Raw genomic sequence first — 24,469 nt, 5'->3', positions numbered from 1 at the left:
TAAAAAAAAATGTGGTATTCCTAGGGTTCGAACCCTAGCAATAAAAATCCTGAGTATCATTTTCCTTTGAGACTAACGCTCTAACCACTACATTACACAACTCCTGATGAATAGTGACACTTAAATTATGTCTGTGATATGACCCTTGACTAAATGGACTTCAAGTATTTCTCGGAAAATGCGAATGTTGTGTCATAAAAGTGTATTTTTAAGGTATAGTGGGTCTTTTGCTCCATGTTTTTGTTAACCAAAATATGTATATTTTTACGCAAACTTTGGGGATAAACTTTCAAAAAATGGAGCGAAGACCCGTTCATATCGATAAAATTGTGTTATAGTGAGAGAAAATGATCCTTTTTGCCCTCTTTAGCGTGTGTATGCTATTTCATAGGTAAATAATTTCAATCTTTGTGAGATCTTTGCATATTCTGGAGATTTTACATGAAGCATACTTTAATGTTAGATGAAATATCAAGAAAAATTTTGTCATAATTGAGATTTAATTTTTCACCTTCATGTTTGTCGCACTATAGGCACTTCGCTCGCCTTGTTTGCCCATCTTCTTTTTCTCGTCTCGTTGACTGAAAAAAAAAAAAACAAACAAACAAACAAAAAAAAAAAAAAACAAAACAAAACAAAACAAAAAACCTTGATCGGCCGATTCTAGAATCGAGCGACGCACTGGGTTGCAGTTTCATTTTCACTGTCGACCGAAATTCTGGGAACAGAATGTCTCATTTCCAAAACGACCAATGGCTGACGGAATTTGAGGCAAAAATATATGGGACTCTTCGGGCTACAATCGGCATTTCATCGGCCGTTGTCTTACTCGATTTTGACCTCATTCTTTGGTTTTAAGCTGCTTAAAAAATATATTTGAAATACATGCAAGTTAAATTAGATTTCAAGCAAATGAATTTACACATTTACACAAATGAATGACGTTCTAATTATACAGAAGAAATTGCATTTTTAAGCAGGGATCGCGTATTTTTCTTGGGTAGTTTGTTAATATATTAATCTACATTCCTCATTTTTCTCACAAAACAAGAGCATTCCACGTCGATTGTGACGTCGTTAACGATTTTGCATTCAATTGGGGGGGGGGGGTATCGCGGGAGAGAGAGAGAGAGAGAGAGAGAGAGAGAGAGAGAGAGAGAGTTTTCACTGAAAAGAAACTGTAACGTAAATCATTAAAAGAGTGCATATGAATATAACATTAAATTTACTCAATTACAAGAAGAACGTGTTTAAATTCTTTTAAATTATATCAAGATATGCTTTTCTTATAGATTTTGAATATGTCATTAAGCTTGATATCAAACTGATTGCTAAAATGTACATAGCGAGTAAATTAAATGTATTAAAAGTTCAACATAAAATGACTGGCGTCTAAAATGTCGCGCAAAATTATGATCCAGCTCTATCGAGGTTATTTTCTATTTATTTTTCATCGATTTTCATCGCAACATTTAGGAGGTTCCACATTGATTTGTCCAGTGGACGTTCTTAATTGAAGCGTAATTGCTTCAACGTAATGCACGAAATTATGCTTAAGAGTAGTTTTGGTAATTAACAAACTTTATCATACACAAATCAAAAGCACCATTTTTTGTTCATGTGTAAAATATCAAGCAGTCTCTTTTATGCATATTGATATATTTACATCCACTAAATATCATTTCCTTTATTTCTTATAGAAACCATGTTTGTTAATCAGTCATTTAAAAACCAGAAAGCAAACCACCTCAATCGATTTCTTAAGCAGCGGCTGTTCCATCAATCAAACACATACTGGTATACATTTCAATAATATCATATATTTATAATGTATAGTATTGATATTTATTCCTACTTTATATGACTAAATATGAACAATAAAATGTCTCTCTTTGTTTGTTAGTACGGGAATTAACGTTGCAGCATTTGCAGAGAAGAATTGCATAAACCGCTTACATGTATTTTTTCTGCAACAGCTGTAACATTAATTCCCGTACTAACAACCAAAGACAGCATTTTATTGTTTAAAGCGATAGAACATCAGTCATACTAGTTTGCGTTTGAACATATTTTATTGTTTAGATATTACAACAAAAGGATCGGACACAAGTTCTTAAAACTTAGAACGTCCTCTCCTTTATAACAATTAATTACACAAAATAATGTTAAAAATTTAACTGCACTGGAAACAAAGGTCAATATGATTATCTTACATAGGTTGTGCATGTACAAAATTGACTTGATGTAGTATGTACAAATGAATGAAATATATAAATTCAAAAACGACCAGATCTCTTAATAAACAATTGCACATTTAAAAATAAATAGTCATACTAGTAGCACTGTTAGAATCGTTACGTTAATACTTCCGCAGAACTGTTAGATGTATTTGAAGCGTAACGTTAAACGTTATAAACATCACGCGTAACTACAGCATTTTTTTTTCATCAAAGCGAAGCGGTTTATAAAAAAGCGTAAACTGTTCCAACCCAGGTTATACCAGGATAATTTGGGTAAATTCATTCATTATAATTTAATTTTCCATCATTAAGTGTAAAACATAAGACAATTTTTCCTCCAAAAATGACTTCAAATTGTACATATTTTAAATGTAACTTCAAGCGGATTGGTACGTTTTTGACGTAAGTCACTGTGACGTAGGCAACACAGGTAAAACGATATAAACTAATTTTTTATCCAATCAAATGACGCGTTACTATGGCATGTCAAACGTTGCAATATTCGATCTTTTCCATTTGTATTTGTATAATTTTCTAATTGTATTGTATAATTTTTCATTTGTATTGTAAAATTTTCCATTTGTATTCTATAATTTTGCATTTGCATTGTAAAATTTTGATTTATATTCTATAACTTTTCATTTGTATTGTAAATTTTTTAATATGTATTCTATAATTTTCCATCTGTATTGTATAATTTTTTATTTGTATTGTATATGTTTTTTTATTTGTATCTTATAATTTTTTTTTTATATTTGTATTATATAATTTTCAATTTGTATTGTATCATTTTCCATTTGTATTGTGAAATTATGCAATACCAATGGAAATTTATACAATACAAATGGAAAATTATACAGTGCAAAATCAAATATAAATGGAAAATTATACAATACAAATGGATCGAAAAAGATCGAATGTTGCAACGTTTGCCATGCCATACGCTACGACCAAAATTAAATTATTTTTGAAGTCTCTGTATCCTATAAGTTTAATTATGACGTCACTTTAACGCGAGTGTATTCTGCACGTGAGTATACATGTATACGTATACACAACATCCAAATAAACATAGATCTATAGTTGGTTTAGTACAAAAAAAAAAGCACAGCGTATGTAAATTAATATATCTCTCTCTTTACGTATAAGTTTTCTATTGCGAATGATACAAAAATTTTACACCTGGCGACGTGAGAAGAAGCATTCTATATGTTATTATTTGTCCATTGCATGCCATGCCGATTGCAACGTGACTTATTTTTATCCCAATCAACTAACCAATGAAAATGGAGTATTATAAACGTTCAGCCATCTTTGTCTAATAATAACTCTCACTCACGTTAAGATGGGCATGTTAATGGCGTACAGATCAATTGTGTTCAATATTTTTTTATAATGGTGTCGTTAAACTAATAATTTTAAAAGATGTAAGGTGTTGAAGTGAAGGACCTAACAATAATCAAAATGTCAAAAAGTAGCAAGAGAAAGCACGTCGTGCATTGGTTTCGTAAGGGACTTCGCTTACATGATAATCCAGCGCTTCGCGAGGCGCTGAAAGGGGCATCAACATATCGATGTGTTTACATACTGGACCCATGGTTTGCAGGTTCCTCACAAGTTGGAATTAACAAATGGAGGTATATAATCGTACTTTTGTCAGAAGGCTTGTGCACTTGAGTGAATTGGGGAAATTTCGCTTACTAGGCCTAATTACGTTATCCAGTTATTTGGTCAAATTATGTAATTAAGAGAAATAGGTCAACGAAATCTCGTATGTTATTGTTTATACAAAGTTAATGTTATCTTTGTACATGCAACATGAAAATTATTTCAGTGCAACCAAGTTAGAAGTTCAAAATACGCCAGATATTCTGATCGAATTTCTCCATTATCGACTTGTTGGAGGGCCAGTCCATTCACTGTCTCTTCAATTGTCTGCCTGTCCTTTCTTTAAGGGCTAGCTGGAATTGGTTCACATTGGACTAAAATGAAAACTGCATGATCAAAAATTAATTCCATTGTCCACCTAGATTATCTTGTAATACTGGGCAATGCTTATTTGTGTAACATGAAAATGATGAAAGGAAAAAAATGTATGACAGGTGCGGGAATTAAACCCGGTATCCCTGCATCAATATTCAGGTGTTATACAGACTGAGCTATCCAGGTCAATATCCACAGCCCAAACCATTACATTCCTCCCTCCTTAAATTGTCTTCACCCATGAAGACACAACCCAAGTTCTTATTTTCCCCTTGCAGGATTTTCACCTGCAAGTCCAGGGGTGGTCAACAGCAACAATTATGTAACAGGAAAGGAGAAATGCATGGTCAGACCGGGAATCAAACCTGGGACTCCTGCATCTGAGCAGCATCACTATAGTCAGGTGCTCTATCAACTGAGCTATCCAGGCCGATATCCACAGCCCAAATCATTGCAATTTGCATATATATTTCTTGTTTGTGATGGGCCATTCATAGTTTGTTTTAAGGTGCATTTCACACATTCCTGGAGAATCGTGGACTTTTGTATGTACCATAGTTTCCACTCACCAAAGGTAACTGTCCATTCAGTATATCAATATCAAGAATGTAAAAAAAAATGTCACTGGCAGAAAAAGTATAAAATTCTTGTCTGGGCTATAACTTTGACTTTGTAATGAGAATTACTGGAAGCTCATACTTGGTACAGAAATTGCTTATGATCCACGGGTGTGTCATGATCTTGACCCAAAGTCATTCTGGTAAGTTCAAGTCACTGGAAGAAAAGTATAAAATTCTTGTCCGGGCTCTAACTTTGTAATGGAGAATCATTGGAAGCTCATACTAGGTTTAGATATTGCTTGTGATGGAAGAGTGTGTTTTGACCTTAACCAAAAGTCAATCATACAAGTTCAAGGTCATTTGCAGAAAAAGAATAAATTCTTGTCTAGGCTATACCCTTGTAATGCAGAAACATTTGAAGCTCATACTTGATACAGAGATTGTTATGATCCAAGAGTGTATCTTGACCTTGACCCAAGGTCATTCCAACAAGTTCAAGGTCACTGGTAAAAAAAATTATAAAATATCTGTCCAGGTTCTAACTTTGTAATGGAGAGTCATTGGAAGCTCATACTTGGTACAGAAATTGTTCATGACCCGAAGTTGTGTCATGATTTTGACTTAAGGTCATTCTGACAGGTTCAAGGTCTCTGGTAGAAAAAGTATAAAATTCTTATCTAGGCTCTAACTTTGTAATGGAGAATCATTAGAAGCTCACACTTGGTAAGGAGATTGATTATTACCTGAGGGTGTGTAGTGACCTTGACCTAGGGGGTCATTCTGGAAAGTTCAAGGTCACTGGTATAAAAACTGTAAAATTCATAATAGGTCTATAATTTTCTAATGAAGAAACTATTGCATATTCATATTTAACTGAAAGACTACTAGTGACTATGGGATGTGTATTTTTTTTAACTTAGGTCTTTTTGACAAGTTTAAGGTCATTTTTACAAAAATTTAAATGGGCACTCCAAAAAATTGGGGTGGGGGTATTATTTTGTGAGTTAGCTTAGTGCATCTTGTTTCAACAAATGGTGTTGCCATGATAATAAAAATAGAAATTTCTGTGAAATTCTTTCAAAATGCTACTCCTCCTACAGTTATGTTCCAAATTCATTAAGACTTGGTTAACAAGTACACCTTGCTAAGATACATAATCCTGTTAGCTGGTTTTTGATTTCAACAAACATTGTCATAGTTACTAGATATTGAAATTATTTCAAAATGCTACTCCTCCTACAATTATGGTCCAATTTCATTAAGACTTGGTATACAAGTACATCTTGCTAAGATACATAATCCTGTAAAACTGGTTTTTGATTTCAACAAACATTGTTGTCATAGTTACTAGATATTGAAATTCTTTTAAAATGCTACTCCTTCTACAGTTTTTGTGCAATTTCAGTAAGACTTGGTACACAAGTACACTTTACTAAGATACATAATTCTATTTATTGGCTTTTGGTTTTGACAAGCACTGTTTCCATGGTTACTAAAAATAGAAATATCTTTGAAATTCTTTCAAAATGCTACTCCTCCTACAGTTTTGATCAAATCTTATTAAGACTTAGTACACAAGTACACTGTACTAAGGTACTTGATCCTTGCCTATCGGTTTTGATTTCGACAAATGGTGTTGCCATGGTTACTGAAAAATTGAAATTTCTTTGAAAGTCTTTCAAAACGCTACTCCTACAGTTTTGGTCCTATATCATCAAGATTTGGTACACAAATACACTATACTAAGAAACACCAATAAACCCAGTAGAACTTCATTCTTGCCTCATTTCTGGTTATATTTAGACATAGAGTACCTTGCCAGTTTGTATAAGACTTAAAATTCAGTACATTTACTGGCTTAGCAGCTCAGTTGGTAGATCTCTGTAGTCAGAATTAATTAAGGTCCTGGGTTTGCAACCCAGCCACGATAAACCTTTCAATATAAAATAGGTAGCAACTGTTCATTTGCCAAGCACTCGGCAGTCAACACTATTGAAATGAAATTTGATAGTCATGTTCAGTGGCTCTGAGTGCCAAGAAAAGATCTGAATTTGACTTAGATCACTAGCATCTGTTGACATCTCATATGAGTGAAAAAATCTCATAAAATGACAATCAATCTGTCATTTGTTTCAGGTTTTTGCTGCAATGTTTAGAAGATCTAGACACGTCTCTTCGTAAATTGAATTCCAGGTTATTTGTTTTAAGAGGACAGCCAACTGACTTGTTTCCTAAAATATTTAAGGTAAGTTTGTTACATCTCATTATATAACTGATATTTAAGGAATGTGTATGACATTTCAATGTATTTCTGATGTGAAAACTAAGTTCAGAAACTCTAACTCAGGTCAGAAGCCAACTTTAAAGCTATATATGGTGTATCTGAGCTAAAAAATGATAATACGAGATTGAGTGTAGATATACAATATGATGTATTGTATAATATGCTCAGATTAAAATTTTCACTGATTTTTAACTCGAATAACCTCATGTTTCTATAATTAAATTGATTTTAAATGTGTCTTTTATTTAAATGTGGAGTCGGTAAATAAATCGGTTATTGTTTTAATTTTGTGTTATCTTTGAAATATGATTGATTTAAATTGTGTAATTTACAGAAAAGTCCTATCTGTATATAAAGTAAAAAATCAAACAAGATATTTTTAATTTTGGCTATTTGGACTTGGTCAAAAATACACTATATATGACTTTAAATTTATCTGTAATTGAATGACAATAATTCAGTTCAATTTAAAAAATAAAATCCTTTTGTTACAAATAAAAAAAAAGATTTTTTTTCTGAACAAGAAATAAACTTATATCACAGATTCAGTTATGGCTTTATTAAGTGCATAGGCTAATTTCTGTTATTCCCTTTTTGAACTCCTCAACTAATAAAAAATTGTAGATGTTAAAAGTTTCAAGAGATATTACATGGCTTAAGTCTCAGGCCATTCTCAATTTTGATCTAAACAATGTGTCAATTATTGATAACACTTTATAAAACTACAGTTATGATGGAAAATAAAGCTACATGATACAGTCAAATCTCATTATCTTGAGGTTGATGGGATCAATAAGAAACTGAGAGATGCCCGGTAACCAAGGTTTTGAAATAAATATTGAGTTTAAAATAAAGAAAAAGTGGTGTGACATCAACTCACTTTGACATATATATCCATGGTATTCATGATAACAAAGTCCTAGATACAGAGATTCAGTTATAATATTTGTTTGCTTACAGGAATGGAATTTTACGACACTTTCCTTCGAGGGTACAGAGATTTAATTGTAATTTTTGTTTGTTTACAGGAATGGAATATTACGACACTTTGCTTCGAGAATACAAAGATTTAATTGTAATTTTTGTTTGTGTACAGGAATGGAATATTACGACACTTTCCTTCGAGAATACAGAGATTTAATTGTAATTTTTGTTTGTTTACAGGAATGGAATATTACGACACTTTCCTTCGAGGATACAGAGATTTAATTGTAATTTTTGTTTGTTTACAGGAATGGAATATTACGACACTTTCTTTCAAGGGTACAGAGATTTAATTGTAATTTTTGTTTGTTTACAGGAATGGAATATTACGACACTTTCCTTCGAGGAAGACCCAGAGCCATTTGGGAAGGAACGAGACAGTGCCATACAGATGTTGGCTAAAGATGCGGGAGTAGATGTCGTCATTAGGACCTCACATACTCTCTACGACCTTCAAAAGTAAGTCTTTAGTGTAGAGCACTTTAGTCAACATGGTCAATAAATAAAATGCTATTCTAACCAAAGTTGGATCCTAGATTGCCAAAATAAAAAAAAATTCCAGTTAAATAACTATATCATACACATAAGTATGCTTGTGATTTGAAGGCCCTAGCTAGTGTACATTATTAGAACATCTTAATTAATTTAAAATCATTTTTGTGATGATATTTTTAGAATATATAATATAATAATAATATATATATATCCAAGCACAACAGTACACATAATGACATGCATTACATTCTAATCATGGGATATTTATAGAATAATCGCAGTGAACGGGGATACCCCACCACTAACATACAAACGTTTCCAGTCAGTGCTGTCAAAAATGGACCCTCCCAAGGAACCGGAGGAAACAATCAACACTGCTATCCTAGAGAAGACAAAAACTCCATTGTCCGAGGACCATGATGACAAATATGGGGTTCCCACTTTAGAAGAATTAGGTGAGGATTCATTAGCTATTTATTGTGTAGTATTATTTTTAGTGTTGTATTTTCCAGAGTAGATGTCTAAGAATCATTCTTGTCTCTTTGTTTATACTATGTGAACGTACCAGAGTACATTTTATGCTGTACAAGTGAGATAATGTGAAAGGTTAATTCCTTGTTGTTTAACATATTTAACTTACAGCTAAAATTATGTTTGTCACTTATTTTTAGTATGATAGCACAGGAAACTTTTTTCCAGACTTAAATTTGTAGTAAATACAGTAGTTGATTGGTTGAATTTTGACAGGGTTTGATACAGAGGGGTTAGGCCCTGCCGTGTTTTGTGGTGGGGAGGCTGAGGCCCTAACAAGGCTTGAGAGACACCTTGAACGAAAGGTAGGACGAAAAAACTAAGTGTAAAAAGTTGTGAGGTACAGTCAAAATAAGTTTAATCAGTGACTTAGTACAATTTAAACAAGATTTGGACTTGCAAAATGTTTCACATAATCACTAAGGAATTCATACTATTAGTAGATGACCTGATTCAGAGAAGATACGAATGTATTTTCAACTTATCAGAAGCATCATTTTAAGCAATGAGTTACATATATTTAAAAAAATTAATATTATTTACAGGCCTGGGTAGCAAGCTTCGAGCGACCAAAGATGTCCCAGCAGTCCCTGTTTCCTAGTCAGAATGTCCTTAGTCCCTACCTTAGATTTGGTTGTCTGTCAGCTCGCCTGTTTTACTGGAAACTTAGAGAATTATACAGAAAGGTAATTCTCTACTGCATGCTTATAAGAGATCCTGACTAGGGATAAAACTGACCTATGAAGCATTTTATTGAAAATTGTCTTGTATAAAAAATGATTAGGTGTATTACAGGAAAAGTTGACAGGTACACGAGTTTGAAGCAGAAATTGTTACACTGTTAAGGGACACTGACAATTCATGATTATTGTATGCTACATAACCCTTTCATCACTTTTGTGGTGTAAAAATAGAGAGTAATATCAAGAGCTCTGATTGATGTTGTTTTAAGTATTATGAATTTAAATTTTTGCAAAACCATAATACATGAACAAAAATACTTCAAGCTGGCGTATTTCATGAAGCGCATTATCACATTATGATAAATATGCTGGCCTGAAGCTTCGTAGTTCATGTATACCTCATGAATTTTCAAAATTTAAATTCATATCTTATATGTACATTACAAATCTGATGACTAGTCACAAATTATGTCACTGAACTATCATTTTCAAAGAAAAAAAATGATGGCACTATTTTTTTGACATGATGGAGATATTCATGCTCATCCATGTGAGTTCATGAGAAAATGGATCACACTCCTATTTGTAAAGAATCCTGAGGGAAAATATTGGAAATGTAAACATTTCTTTTTGAAGGTGAAGAAAAGGAAGGACCCTCCGCTGTCTCTTCACGGCCAGTTGTTATGGAGAGAGTTCTTTTACACAGTGGCTACAAATAATCCCAACTTTGACCAAATGAAAGATAATCCATTATGTGTACAAATTCCCTGGGATAAAAATCCAGGAGCATTAGCTAAATGGGCAGAGGTTAGTAGGAAATTGTGTTTTGTGTTATTTGAAATAAATTCATTATATAGCACCTTGTACATGAAATACTGATCAGTTTGTCTATATGCCAAATTTCAACAGTACACGTATATCTTACCCCCTTGGTTCAGTTTGGATTACACTTTCCTTTCATATAGAGTGTCTGTAAGTAACGGAAATGCAGTGACATTGAACAAAGTTTTTAATTGAAAGGTCAAGGTTAAATGTATCTTTGGTAAAAAAAAAAATCTTCTATCATGATGCAATCTTGTTCATGCTTTACCCCATAGAATGTCCTTGACAAATGTCTGTAAGTCAAAGTTAGAGGTACTTTCAAATTTTTGTTACCCTGGTCTGGAGTACAATCATATTCCTGCTGCCCAATAGCAACCCTTCCCTATTCATAATTCCACCTTAAGGAAGCCTTTGGACAGTATAGGATAAGGACAGGTCTGATTCATATGCATAGAGTGTCTTTGGGTAAAAAACTATATTTCAAAGTTCAGGATTAAAGAAGATCTTCTCATAGAATTCTTTTCTAGAGTATATTCTCCCTTCTCTATGCCAGGGTTCAAATACCACAAATTGCCCTTGATACATGTATTTCTAAAATTAGCTTAAGTCCATTCATGTACTTTATAGGGCAAGACAGGGTTTCCTTGGATTGATGCTATAATGATGCAGCTAAAACAGACGGGGTGGATCCATAATTTAGCCCGGCATTCAGTGGCATGTTTTTTAACCCGTGGGGACCTCTGGATCTCGTGGGAGGAAGGAATGAAGGTGAGATATATAGATATGAAAAATTATCTTGAAATGGTTGGAACTTAATGTTTTGAAGATGCAAGATTCTTGATGTGTGATATTCAATTATGAAGAGACCTTGCAGGTTTTCTGGAATTATAAACATGATATTTTGTGGTAAGAGCAAGCTAAATTCAACATAATCAATTTGACAATTTCGAAATCAATAGAAAGAGAGATAATCAGTCCCTTCTTTAATAACAACAGTTTCTGCAATTGCCTAGAGCAGTTCCAGTTTTTGCAAAGAGGGGATGTAATAAAAAAAAGAAGCTTATATACACATTACATAAGTGTTTAATTTTGTTGACAAGTGTCAAATGAGCTACTACTAGATGCAGACTAGAATTAAATGCTGGCATGTGGATGTGGCATGTAGAGATTATACATGTATAAGGTTGACGTTTTCTGTTGACAGGTGTTCGAGGAACTTTTACTAGATGCTGACTGGAGTGTGAATGCTGGTATGTGGATGTGGCTCTCCTGCAGCTCATTTTTCCAACAATTTTTTCACTGTTACTGCCCTGTGGGCTTTGGTAAAAGAGCAGATCCTACAGGGGATTTTATCAGGTAATTCTGTCATATAATATATTCACACTTTAGAAGGGATTTTAACAGTAATTGTGTCTGATTGTGTATGATTATTATGTATCCAAATCCTACTGGGGATTATATCAGGTAGAGGTGTCATGAGAAAAGGTGTTATCATAATATTTCAAGCATCAGAGTACATATATCCAGGAAGAGTACAAATATGGAGATTGTATTGTTAGGGATGTTAAGTTCACTTTCAATATTTTCTTTTTAAGTAAAGAAATTGTTTAGGTTAATCCTCTTCTTCTTGTCTTTTGAAATATTTCTGGGCAGGAATAGTGGTAGTGCAAATAAAATATACTCCATGTACAGCTGACAATTTTTCTAGAAAGATGCTGGAAAATGAAAAAATGTGTATCGGAAAGCCATTTTTCTGTTTTTATTTTTTGTAGGACATACTTGCCTGTTCTAAAAGGCTTTCCTGCCAAATACATATATGAGCCATGGACAGCCCCAGAAAGTGTTCAGCGGGCTGCAAAATGTATTATTGGTAAAGATTACCCTGTCCCCATGGTGAACCACGCAGAAGTCAGCAAACTCAATATTGGACGAATGAAACAGGTCTACCAGCAGTTGGCTATGTATGCCTCAATAGGTAAAAAATTGTAGAGAATTTGCAGTTCCTCATTAATATTTCTTTAATTACTTTAAAAAAAAATCATGAATAAGCATATGTAATACATTGAACATGTCTACTTTATCAAGAATTTTAGAATTGCATTTTTTGTGCTATGATAGAGACAAATTAATCAAAAACAGCATATGCTAGTTGCTTGCTATTTGACAAAATATTGTCTACCACCTTCCCCAATTAATCTTGTTATTCCAAGTATTTTTTAAACATCTCATTGTATAATGACCTTGACCTTCAGTGTACAGTATAACCTCAGCTCAACATTATGATTCAGATTAAGATAATAGGCGACAATTGACTTAAGTTTGAGATCAAGGTCAAGGTCACTGAGCAATAAAATTTTAAACTCATATCTGAGTCATAATTTGGAAACTTTGACTGGAATGAGTTCAAACTTGAGTATGATGTTGTTCTCCAAAAGGTGTGTCTTAATCTTGCAACATGGTCATGTCTATAATGATAAGGTCACGGATCATCAAAGTGTTGAAATTATGTTAATCAAATCTGAAAATTCAAATGACAATTAAGATTTAATCATTCCCTTACATCTTGTTTAATATGTATATATCCATTAAAGGATATGTTGTCAAGTTTGCCAAATTCCTATTTTTAAAGCGGACTACATATTGCTGTTGTCCAAGTATGACCTTATGATTAGAAAATTATGAACTTCTCATTTGTGCAGATTTTACATGTAATTATTCATGATTGTATAGTTATTACAATTTTTTTGTTTTTTAGCTTCTGTCCCAAAACAAATCAACACTGAGGAACCATATAACAAGCACACAAAAGGTAAATAATATAATCCTAAGTTACCTGTATTTATAGCTCAGTTTTATTCCCATCGCAATATAAAATACAGTTAAAGTATATCATTGAAGGAGTTAGCAAGATTCCAATTCCCAAGACCAGGACTATTTCTCGAGGCGAGGCTGAGGGAAATAGTTCTGGTTGAGGGGAACTGGAATCTTTTTAACTCCCGCAATGATATTAAATATTTAATTATATACATACAGGGTTGTCTTTAAGACCCGGGGGCTGGGGAATTTCCCCACCTATAATGTTGTAATTCCTCCTAAATTATATTAAGTAATGTTGGTATTCCTCCTAAATTTCCCGTTAGAAGAGGAACCCCAGATCCCCTTCTACTTTTTAAATGTTCCCTTCTATTTCAATTCTTAGGGACAACCCTACCCATACATAAGTAAAATTTAGAGGATTATGGATAACCGAAAACTGATTAGCTTTCAAAGCAGGGATTAGCTCACTTTACTAACACATGGGAATTAGTCCATTTACATGTTATGCTTAAATAAAAGTACATCTTACTATCTACTTTTATATAGGGAAAATCAGTAGAGGTATAATAAAAAAAAATATAAAATGCAGTGTGAACATGCTGTTATTTTGTATGTAAACATTATACATTTATATATTGCATCATACTGTATGTCAACTGAAATAGCTATTTTCATGGCATAATACAAATTTTATTGAAAATTCCACTATAGCGAGATCAAATTAAAAGAAGAGTATTTATGGATGGAACAAACAAGTTGGGAATTTGGATTGAAACAAGTTTGACTCAGGAAATTCAGAAATAAAAAGGCTAAATCTAAATTTAGGTTCAAGTGAACTTTTCTGATCAAAGAGTGTCTGTTGTCTGTAAACTTTTCACATTTTCAACTTCTTCTGAAGAACCACTAGGCCAATTTCAACCAAACTTGCCACAAAGCATTGTTGGGTGTAGGGGATATAAATTTGTTGACAGGAAGGCCAGGCCCTCTCTCAAGTGGAGATTAATAAGAATTCATGAAAATTTGTTGGTATCTTTTAAAAATCTTCTCAAGAACCACCAGGCAAGAAAAGATGAAACTTATGTGAAAGATTCATTACATACACTAGATTCAATTTTGTTCATATCATAGCCCACAGGGGTAGGGCGGGGCCACAAGAGGGGATCAAAGTTTTACATAGGAATAAATAGGAAACGTCTTTAAAAATCTTCTTCTTGAGAATAGCAAAGCCATGATTAGTCATATTATTATAGAATTACACTCAGGTAGTGTAGATTCAAGTTTGTTCCAGTCATGCCCTGGGGGTAGGGGAGGGCCACAACAGGGGTCAAAGTTTACCATAGGAATATATCAGAAATATCTTTAAAAATCTTCTTCTCAGGAACAGCTAAGCCGTTATTCGTCATATAGATATAGAAGTATGCTCAGATAGTGTAGAATCAAGTTTGTTCGAATCATGACCCCAGGGATAGGGTAGGGCCACAGCAGTGGGTCAGAGTTTTATATGTTCGCAGGTGAGTTAAGGCTAGGTATAGGCATTTCTGTGCAAATAAACTAATTAAAATGCCTAAGGACTATATCTATTATACAGAGAAAGTTAAAACCTATTGTCTAATACATACTGGGTACCCACGACATGAGATAGCCAGTACACATTATGACGTCATATTATGACGTCATTGTTCTTTACTACACAAGATTATAATGGACATCAACAAAAATGGTTCGGCCCAAGGGCATACTCTATTTTATTCAACTGAAAAAAAGTATATTTAGAAGCAAAATATTTCAAAGTTTGTTGGTATTGCTGCACAAATATCAACAGCTCAGTTGAATAATTTCTATTTGTAAAGTTTTAAGTTGAATAAGGGTAAAAATGTACAGTCCAGTATAAGTTTCCTTAAATTCCGATCAAATGAAACAATGCCTAGGATTTGTGCAGCAATTTAATTAATCTATAGAATATTCTTCTTAGCATTATACAATTTTTATGTAAAAATAAATAGGGTAATCCCTTGCGCCGAAGCTGTTTTGTCGATGTGTATTATTACCTCAAGTAGGTAAGATCAGTGATGTCAAAATATGATGTCATACTGTGTACTGGCTATGACATATCAGGGGTACTAAGCATGCATAAGAAAATAAACAAAACTTTCTCTGAATAATAAATATACCTCTTATGCGTTTTTATAAGCTCATTTGCATAGAAACGCCTATACCTAGCCTTAACTCACATGCGTTAAGAATATACGAGGGTTGTCCCAGAAAAATGCGAACATTTTCAATATCTTTTGTTTCACTAATACTATAAAGTTAAAAATTGGCACACACCATAATCAAATTCCAATAAGATATCTCTATAAATAACATTTTTCTCTCAGGTAAACGAACCTTTCAAAATAGCTGTCAGCGCAATACTTACGACGTCAAAACATAGCTCATGGCATTTGTGAATTTATTATGGAATCATGCTTCTGATTAAATTTGTTTGAAGCATAAATTCGACACTGTATTTAATTTTCTTATAAATTCGACACTGTATTTAATTTTCTTTTAGTTATCAAGTTATCTATATCAGATGTTAGCGTTACCAAAAGATTGTGAAATTAATTCCTTAATTAGAAAATTTCTCAACACCGATCATAAACCTTACTGCTCGTATAAGTTGAACAGTGGAAGGCTGTCGCAACGTATATGACGTTTAGCTCCTGACTTTTCAGTTTGTCTTCATTTCTGGTGGTATACCAAACGCTTCTTCCATTGAATAACCAGTTAAGCCATCCTCTTCAACTAGGTATTAATCCGTGTCCGAGACGTACATTTGTGCCGTTCCATCGTTAACATGTCTTTTCCCATATGAACAAGAGCCAAATACCGCCCAATACAGTACTGCTTGATAATTTAGTGCTCCACATTATCGCCCGACGTCACAATTTTTGACAATATCTTACTAAAAGTGTGTAGGCATTTAACGTCATATTTTTGTTACTTGTGATGCCAAATTAATGAATTTTTACAAATGAGTACTTCAGATCATAGAATTTCTACGGAGGTAATTTTTTTCATATTATATTTCCGTATAGCTTGGTAATAAAGAAAACGTCATTGACAATGATATTTCTAAAACTACAAAAAATTGCAGTGCGCCGACCACCGATATTTGACACACTTAAAATGCTGTTGTTACATGAATATGACATTACGACATAAAAATATTTTGTCAAAATAACAAAAATAACATTTCCAAACAAAGTGCAAAAATTTATCAGTTTTGGTTGAATAGTTTTTGAAATATTTAAAAAGATCGCGTTTTTGTGGGACAACCCTCGTATAGGAAATATCTTTAAATAAAAATCTTTTTCTCAAAACCAACTAAGCCATTATTAGTGGTACTTATACAGAAGGAATTGTAGAATCAAGTTTGTTCAAATTATCAGGGGTTGAGGGGGCACAACAGAGGGTCAGAGTTTTACATAAGAATATATAGGAATCATTTTGAAATAATCTTCTGCTCAAGTACAGCAAAGCCATGATTGGTCATATAATGATAGAAGATTCCTCAGACAGTGTAGATTCAAATTTGTTCAAATTTAGGGTGGGTAGGGAGAAGCCACAATGAGTGATGAGAGTTTTACCTAGGAGTAAAAAAGGAAAAAATCTTATTAGTAATATTGATATGGAAGCATCCTGAGGTAATGTTAATTCAAGTCTGCCCCCTCCCTCCCCCCAATCCTCCCCCCTCTCCCTGAAACTTTTCAATACTGAACTGATTTCTGCATTTTCCTAACCAATGTGCCAGGTGAGTGATATGGCCCTTGGGTCTCTTGTTTCATTCATACTTTATTTGAACAGCAATGCAGTCTGGGAACCATCCCTCAAGAGTAACCATGATGGATAATACTGAGCATGGTAGCCATGGAAACCATTCTCAGATGACGGGGGAAGAGAGTGATACACAAAAGCAGTATTTGGCGACATAGGTGTTGGAATCAAAGCTACCATTTTGAAGAACTTACCAATCCATGATGTCGCTGAAATTTTTCTGGCAGTTGTCAGAAGCTGAACCAAAGAAGAGTGAATTCAGGCAGTTAATTTCATAAATTTAAAGAACTCTTGTGACCCAGTAAAAATATTCTGAAAGGGCATAATTACAAGTGTGTGTGAATGCTCATTGAATGCATACAAGACAAATTTTTCAGTATGTGTGCAATGCTGAGTTCTGTGTAATGCTGTTATTCACAACTGAAAACTGAAACAGGGGTCTATTTCTCGAGAAAAGTGTGTACGAACAATTACCACTGAATAACAGAGACATGAACTTAAAACAAAAAGGAGGAATTAACAGGGAAAGTCTGATATCAGATTTTGATAATTTGCAGGAGATATTTGATTTGGTCTGTTAAATTTGTTGCCATGCCATGCAGATCCGAGATAAATGTCACTCTAAATGAAATCGTGCACTCAAGACTAAGAAGTTTGTTTATGAAGGATATTTTACTGAAAGGATGAAGTATGTGTGAGTGTATATACTTTTGTTATCATAAATCAGTCATTCACAACTTATCCATTGTCCAGTCAATTAATGACAACAGTTTTCTCAGTGCATTTATACAAAGAAGATTTTTCAAATTTCTAGCTGATATTAAACTAATAGAACTTTGGCATTTTCTAGATGAATTATGTATGATAATGTACATTGTATATCTTTATGCCAACAAGATAAATTATCAGTGAATCTTAGGAAAACTTTTAATAACAAGTAATTTAATTTATTCAGAATTATTTATGATTCAGAGTTGTTTATTTCTTCATAATCTTCACAAATGATAATGATTGTGTTCTATTTTCTGTACTCTTTTTAGTTCAAATAAGTATTTCTGATCAAAATTTGTCAGTTTTTGTTGTCAGTATCAACTTTTCACAATTTCTTCTTCTCCAGAACCACTGGGCAAAATTTAACCAAACTTGGCACAGAGCATCCTGGGATAAAGAGAATTCAAGTTGTTCAAACGAAAGGCTACATCTTTGCTTGATAATTTGATATTTAAGAATTAGTTAAAATTTAATGACACTTTTAAAAAAATCTTTTCAAGAACTACTGGGCCAGAAAAGATAAAACTTGTGAAAGCTTCATAACAAAGAATAGATTTTTTTTTTTTTTTTTTTTTTTTTTTGAATCATGATCTCCAGAAGTAGGGTGGGGCCACAACAGGGGATCAAAAGCTTTACATAAGAATATGAAGGAAAAATCTATATATGTAAGCATCCTTAGGGAGTGTAGATTCAAGTTTGTTCAAATCAAGACCCAGGGTATAGGGCAGGGCCACAATAGAAGCTCAAACTTTTACATAGGAATACATATATATTGGAAAGCATCTTTAAAATTTTTCTCCTAAAAAACAGCAAAGCCATGATTGGTCATGTAAATATGGAAACATCCTCAGGTAGTGTAGATTCAACTTTGTTTTAATTTTGTAGGGGTGAAACGATATGCCTTCTTCACGGTTCGATACGTATCGTAAAATTTGGTCTCGGTTCCGTTATTTTCGATACGATACATTTTGATAGAAGGAAACAAATTCAACTGTTGTTTTACATGTTTTATGCTTCCTTTTACTTGATCTGGTCAAATAATTTATGTGCAAAATGGATAGAAGAAATCAATTTAATTGATTTGACTGTTAAAAATTATTTTACAAACTGTAAGTCCACAAAAATTTACGTTTTTTAACTAATTATACTGAGAAGCATGCTTATACCTTATGCCAAACCCGACTGAATGATGATCCCGACCGAAAAACGAACCGAACCGAAAATAGAGATTTTGTACCGTGTATCGAACCGAGAAAAAATACCGTGGTGAATCGATACCGCGGTGAACCGTTTCACTCCTATAATTTTGACCCTTGGAGGTGTAGCGAAGCTCAAAACTTTTATGTAGGAATACGTGTACATTGTATGAAAAAAAGCTTTGAAAATCTTCTCAAGAACAGCAAAGCCATGATAAGTCATAATAATATTGAAGCATCCTCAGGTAGTGTAAATTCAAGTTTGTTCAAAACTTGATCCCCCAGGGGTAAGATGGGGTCATATCAGGCAATCAAAGATTACATAGGAATAAATGGGAAAAAATTTTTTTCTCAGGTACAGCAAAGCCATTGGTTTATCATATTTATATTGAAGCATCCTCAGGAAGTGTTGATTCAAGTTTGTTGAAATCATGGCCCAGGGGGTAGGGTGGATCCACTATATTAGGTAAAAATTAAGTATACTAATATATAGGGAAAAATCTTTAAAATCTGTCATTATTAGTTATAATGATATGCAAACATCCTCAGATATTTTAGATTCAAGTTTGTTCAGATCAGTAGCCCTTTCCACAAAAAATCTTAAGTTTTTTGCGTAAGATTTTAACTTAACAATCTCTTACGACAAATCTTAAGTGCGTTTCACGAACGCATTCGTAGCAGATTGAACTTAAGATTTTACTTACGACAGATTTCATCCCTAGCAACGACTTCAATATGCTTTATAATCCTTAAATAAGTGGGTGAAAATAAAAATAAAGCTAAGTTTTCAACATTTGTCAGCATAACAAACATTATTGACAACAAATATCGAATGCAAGCGTTTGCGAAGCAAGGAAGTTTAAAATCTGACGTCACAATCACAAATCTGACGTAAAAGTAGGTCATACGAAAATCTTAAGTGAAACTTACATCGTAAATATTTTGTAGTGTATTTCATTTGATTTTTCGACAATGATTGTGAAAAAAATATAAAATGTTATTGGAAGTTGCTTTAAAAAGTTCAATTTAACGTGTATTTTGGGTCTTGCGGTTATATTTTTATAATAAAATCGATTTTAAAATACTTAAGAGAGGGTTGGGGCCTCGTAAAGTTACGACAGATTTTGCACTTACGAATTTCTTAAGACTTTTTGTGAAAACGATTTTTATCATAAGTTTTCACTTAAGATAAAAATATGTCGTAAGTTTTTTTGTGAAAATGTCCACAGGGCTCTGAGGAATGGGCTGAGGCTACAACAGGATATCAGAGTTTTACAAAGGAGCACTTTTGAAGAGTGGCAAGACGACACTAAATCATATGAAAAAGCAAAGCATACCTAAGTTATGTGAAATCATTTTTTTTATTGTGAGTCCTTGTTGGGGGGGGGGGGGGGTCAGAGAATCCAGATTTTACATCGTGCAAAAATCATCTCCAGAACAACAGGATGTTGTAGATTGTATTGATATAGAAGCATCCCAATGTTGTATGGATTCGCCTTTGATTAAAACATAGCTCTCTTAGGGCTAGAGTTTGGTCCACAATATGGAGTCAAATTTTTTTTTGAAATTGAAGAGGGATATTAAAAAAAAAAAAAACAGCTGACAAAACTGCAGGGTCAGAGTGACTCAGGTGAGCATTGGGGCCCATGGGCCTCTTGTTTACATAGATATAAGCTTGTGTGATGCATCAGATTTCCAGATATTTCCTGACACATTTTAACAATTTCATAGGCAGCAATCTTACTTTCTTCAAATTCTCGCATTATGTATAACATTGATTGATTGATTGAGATGCTGAAGTGTTGTCTATGAAACAATCAGTGCTATAAAAAGCAATGTGACTTAAACAACGAATGATTAGGTCTCCTGGGTCACTCAGGTGACCAGTTCTATCTGTTTTTGCTTGTCTTCATCCATGTGTCATAAACTTTTAAATATTTACAGCTTCTTCTCATGAACAGCTTAACCAATAACAAATTTCAACCCAATTTTGGTATAAAGGAAGAACAAAAATTGTAAAATGTAACCCCCCCCCCCCTAAATTATCAGAATTCATGCAGTCTTCAAAAATTTGTCTATTCCTGGATAGGGCTTGGACGATACAATTTTTCTATATTGATATGTATCAGCATATTAGAGCCATGATACCATATGTATCAGGATATATTGAATTGGTTTTAAAATCTTTTTTCTGTATTAAAATGAACATAACATTTCTTCACAAATATGAATAATTTATTCAAAGAATTTGTATATCTGTTGTAATACAAATTTTTTTGCTTTACACAAGTGGTGTTAAATATTATGTACATGTATTTCATATTTATATTTAAGGAATGTTTTTAAGTTTTGTGTGAGTTATTGGTGTGTAAATCACACAGACTTGTCACGTAGGCATATTTCATGAAGCGCGCTAGCGCTTCATGAAAAATATGCCTACGTGCAAGTCTGTGTGATTTACACACCAATAATTCACACTAAACTTAAAAACATTCCTTATATTTATATTTTTCAAGTTTAAAAGCACTAATGATATACTCAATATTTGAATTTCCTGCTGCCCTATATCGTTACATTTTTATTTACGTCTCTGTAGCCTCATTGTGACGTCACTTTAGCGCAAGTTTCACCGTGTATATTTCCACGCGTGAGTATACACAAAAATGACTTTCAAATTAATTTCACAGTTGGCTTAGTAGAAAAACACAGCAAATGTAAATATTTATAATTAGCATATTTTTATATATATATTAAACCCAAAATGTTAAGTATACAAAGAAAAATATGTCAGAATTTTTTTTGCGATATTTCTTCTTACATATTGAAATCCGTATCGTCCTCACACAGAATCGATATCTCGATATATCATCCCAGCCCTACTCCTGGACATCAAGTAGTCATACTGTTGGCAAAATTATTATAAGCATTGAGCCCTCTACCAAAATTGTGAAATTTATGGCCCCAGGATCAGAGGTTCTAGTGTTAGGGTGGGGCTTTATTGATCATATTGTGAAGAAAATACATAAATTCTGTAAAAATCTTCTTTTCTGTTTCTGAGTGGGAATCAAGCAGAAAAACAAGTGCAAGCTTATGATAAGCAAGGGTGCCACTTCCAGAATTATGGAATTGCCATTCCATAGATCCTTTACTGGGTTGTGTTATACTCAGGTGACCGTTGAGGCCCTCGGGCTTCTTGTCCTTGTACATACATCTAGTAATTTAATTTATCTTGTTAAATATATATATATATATATATATATATATATATATATATATATATATATATATATATATATATATATATAATGTTGTGATGTTAAAATGTTGACATTCATTTTCTAACACCTATAACACATTTTCTTCTGATTGGTAATTTTTTCAAGTTTTCATTCAAAATTCATTATACTTTCTTGAAGAGATGGGACATACTCCTTAGCATTTATTTGTTCAATAGTTGGTCAGTAGACCAATGTTTGCTGACCAGTGCTTAAATCTTGAGGACCCTTTGCCTGAAAATCTTCAGACTTTACACAGATTGTTCATGATAATAAAATGGCTTCTACAGATTTTTAAGCCAGAAGGTTGGAGGGTTTTTTTTCTGTACCACATCAAATGAATTATAAGCAATATTAAAAAAAAAATGGCTTGATTATATAAATCAAGTTTTTAAACAGGTTGGTCTTGATAAAAATGACGTGGTATTAAATAAACCATAAGAGTTGTTCAAGTAGGGCTTATATGTTGTAATGTTGACAGTCTCAGAAAACAGTTTGCATCAGAAAACTTTTTAATTATTTCAATTGTTGATTTTGTTTGGTCATATCCACTTCATGGAGATTGACCAAGTTTTTATAAATACACTTGTTTCTTCTGAATATGTGACGGAGATTATTTTCTTTCCAAAATTGTGTCGCTGTTGTTGTTACAATGTATGTTTGTAAAGAAATAAAACATGAAAAACATTTCTGTGGTCAATAAAAATGATAAAAAAAAGAAAACAGTAAATATTAGAAGGAGTTAGACCAGAGATACAAAAACCTCATATTTTACAATTTATAAAGTTATAGTGAAATCGGGCATAAAGACATTGCGTATCTCAAGAACTGTAGTTAATGATCATTACGTTTGGTACTTTGATTTTCAGTGTTTAAATTTCTTGGTAAATGGAGGAAAGTAGTGGTGTTCCAATCATCGATTATAATCGAAAATCAGTCGATTGCTGGCATAATCCAAGCGCTCGATTACAAATTTTTTATTCTGATTAATCGGGTTATTTATTTTATTTTAAAAGTGTAATAGTTTTTAAGCCAAATATTCCAGCTGCAACTTTTCTATTAACTTATTTGTGTACCGTAATGGTGCAGACGAAGAGACATTGTATTCATACCCGGGCAACAACGCTCATTCCGGGGTATGGACGTACTTTGGATTCTACAAAATGAGCGTAGCACAAGCTTCACTAGAAAGAACACTCTGTCGTTAAAATGATATTGTCCTAAGGACTAAGGGTTGTTCCGAGACACAGTTATTCCAACTACAGCTGGACCACCACAGAAAGTAGTTATTCAACCATTCTTACCAGTTAATAAACTAAAATTGACAGACTTTGTAAATGTCCGATTATAATTGATAATTAGTTAGTTACAGTAGTCTGATCATCGATTATGAAATTCTTACCGATTCCCATCACTAGAGGAAAGTCAATGTATTATAATTGGATTTGAAATTTATTTCAGAAGCGGGACATACAATTTTTTTTTCAGGAGAGGTAATTTAATACACCTAAGGTTCGAGTATTTATTTTTTTTTTTATCAACGTCTGTACGTCACACTATCTTAACACAACAATTACATTTTTAGGGGGAGACAAAAGTATGATCATGGGAGTGTCCAAAAAGTTTTGGAAACTCAACTTGAGGACTTCCCAAAAGCTCAAAAAATTGTGAATTTAAACAAAAAAGGCTGGTCACTGGGACTCCTAATCCGGTAGCTATAATTCTGGTTGCAAAAAGCATCTTTTGACACATATATGATGGGTCGGTTGTATGTATACTGTTCGTATGAAATTACGTTTCGGAAATTTTGATCTCTGTCCAAGCGTTTCCAATGAACTTATAAGCCTTAGAGTTTTGTACCTATGAAACTTGCGATTGAAGTTTTTTCCTTCTTTTTGAGCAGGGACGTAGCATCGTTTTTGAAAGGGGGGGGGGGGCAGCCAGAGAAAAAAAAACTTACCTGAAAAAACTTGACAAGCAAAAAAAAAAAAAAAAAGAAAGAAAAAAAA

General features: G+C 33.2%; 1 protein-coding gene across 1 annotated transcript; it reads left to right on the top strand.

Moving 5' to 3' along the window:
- The first annotated feature begins 3,671 nt into the window (after window positions 1–3,671).
- LOC133185498 (cryptochrome-1-like) lies at window positions 3,672–18,044 on the top strand. The gene is made up of 12 exons (XM_061320764.1): window positions 3,672–3,877; window positions 6,920–7,028; window positions 8,368–8,510; window positions 8,817–9,001; window positions 9,294–9,382; window positions 9,623–9,763; window positions 10,397–10,567; window positions 11,210–11,350; window positions 11,787–11,938; window positions 12,355–12,557; window positions 13,338–13,391; window positions 17,249–18,044. Exons 1-12 carry the CDS (start codon window positions 3,705–3,707, stop codon window positions 17,374–17,376), a joined length of 1,689 nt encoding a protein of 562 aa, XP_061176748.1. The 5' UTR covers window positions 3,672–3,704; the 3' UTR covers window positions 17,377–18,044.
- Window positions 18,045–24,469: the final 6,425 nt, after the last annotated feature.

Source organism: Saccostrea echinata, unplaced genomic scaffold, assembly GCF_033153115.1.
Source record: "Saccostrea echinata isolate AGI-Se365-2 ecotype Australia unplaced genomic scaffold, CSIRO_AGI_Sech_v1 ptg000012l, whole genome shotgun sequence".
NCBI classification, from domain to species: domain Eukaryota; kingdom Metazoa; phylum Mollusca; class Bivalvia; order Ostreida; family Ostreidae; genus Saccostrea; species Saccostrea echinata.
The sequence above is the reverse complement of the archived record's forward strand: the minus strand, read 5'-3'. Positions and strand labels throughout refer to the sequence as shown.

Bases quoted from the DNA above. Each gene is read 5' to 3' on its own strand.
- LOC133185498 (XM_061320764.1), top strand. From the start codon at position 3,705: ATGTCAAAAAGTAGCAAGAGAAAGCACGTCGTGCATTGGTTTCGTAAG. The intron at 3,878-6,919 runs GTATATAATCGT...CATTTGTTTCAG, and splicing joins GTTGGAATTAACAAATGGAG to GTTTTTGCTGCAATGTTTAG. The intron at 9,764-10,396 runs GTAATTCTCTAC...TTCTTTTTGAAG, and splicing joins TTAGAGAATTATACAGAAAG to GTGAAGAAAAGGAAGGACCC.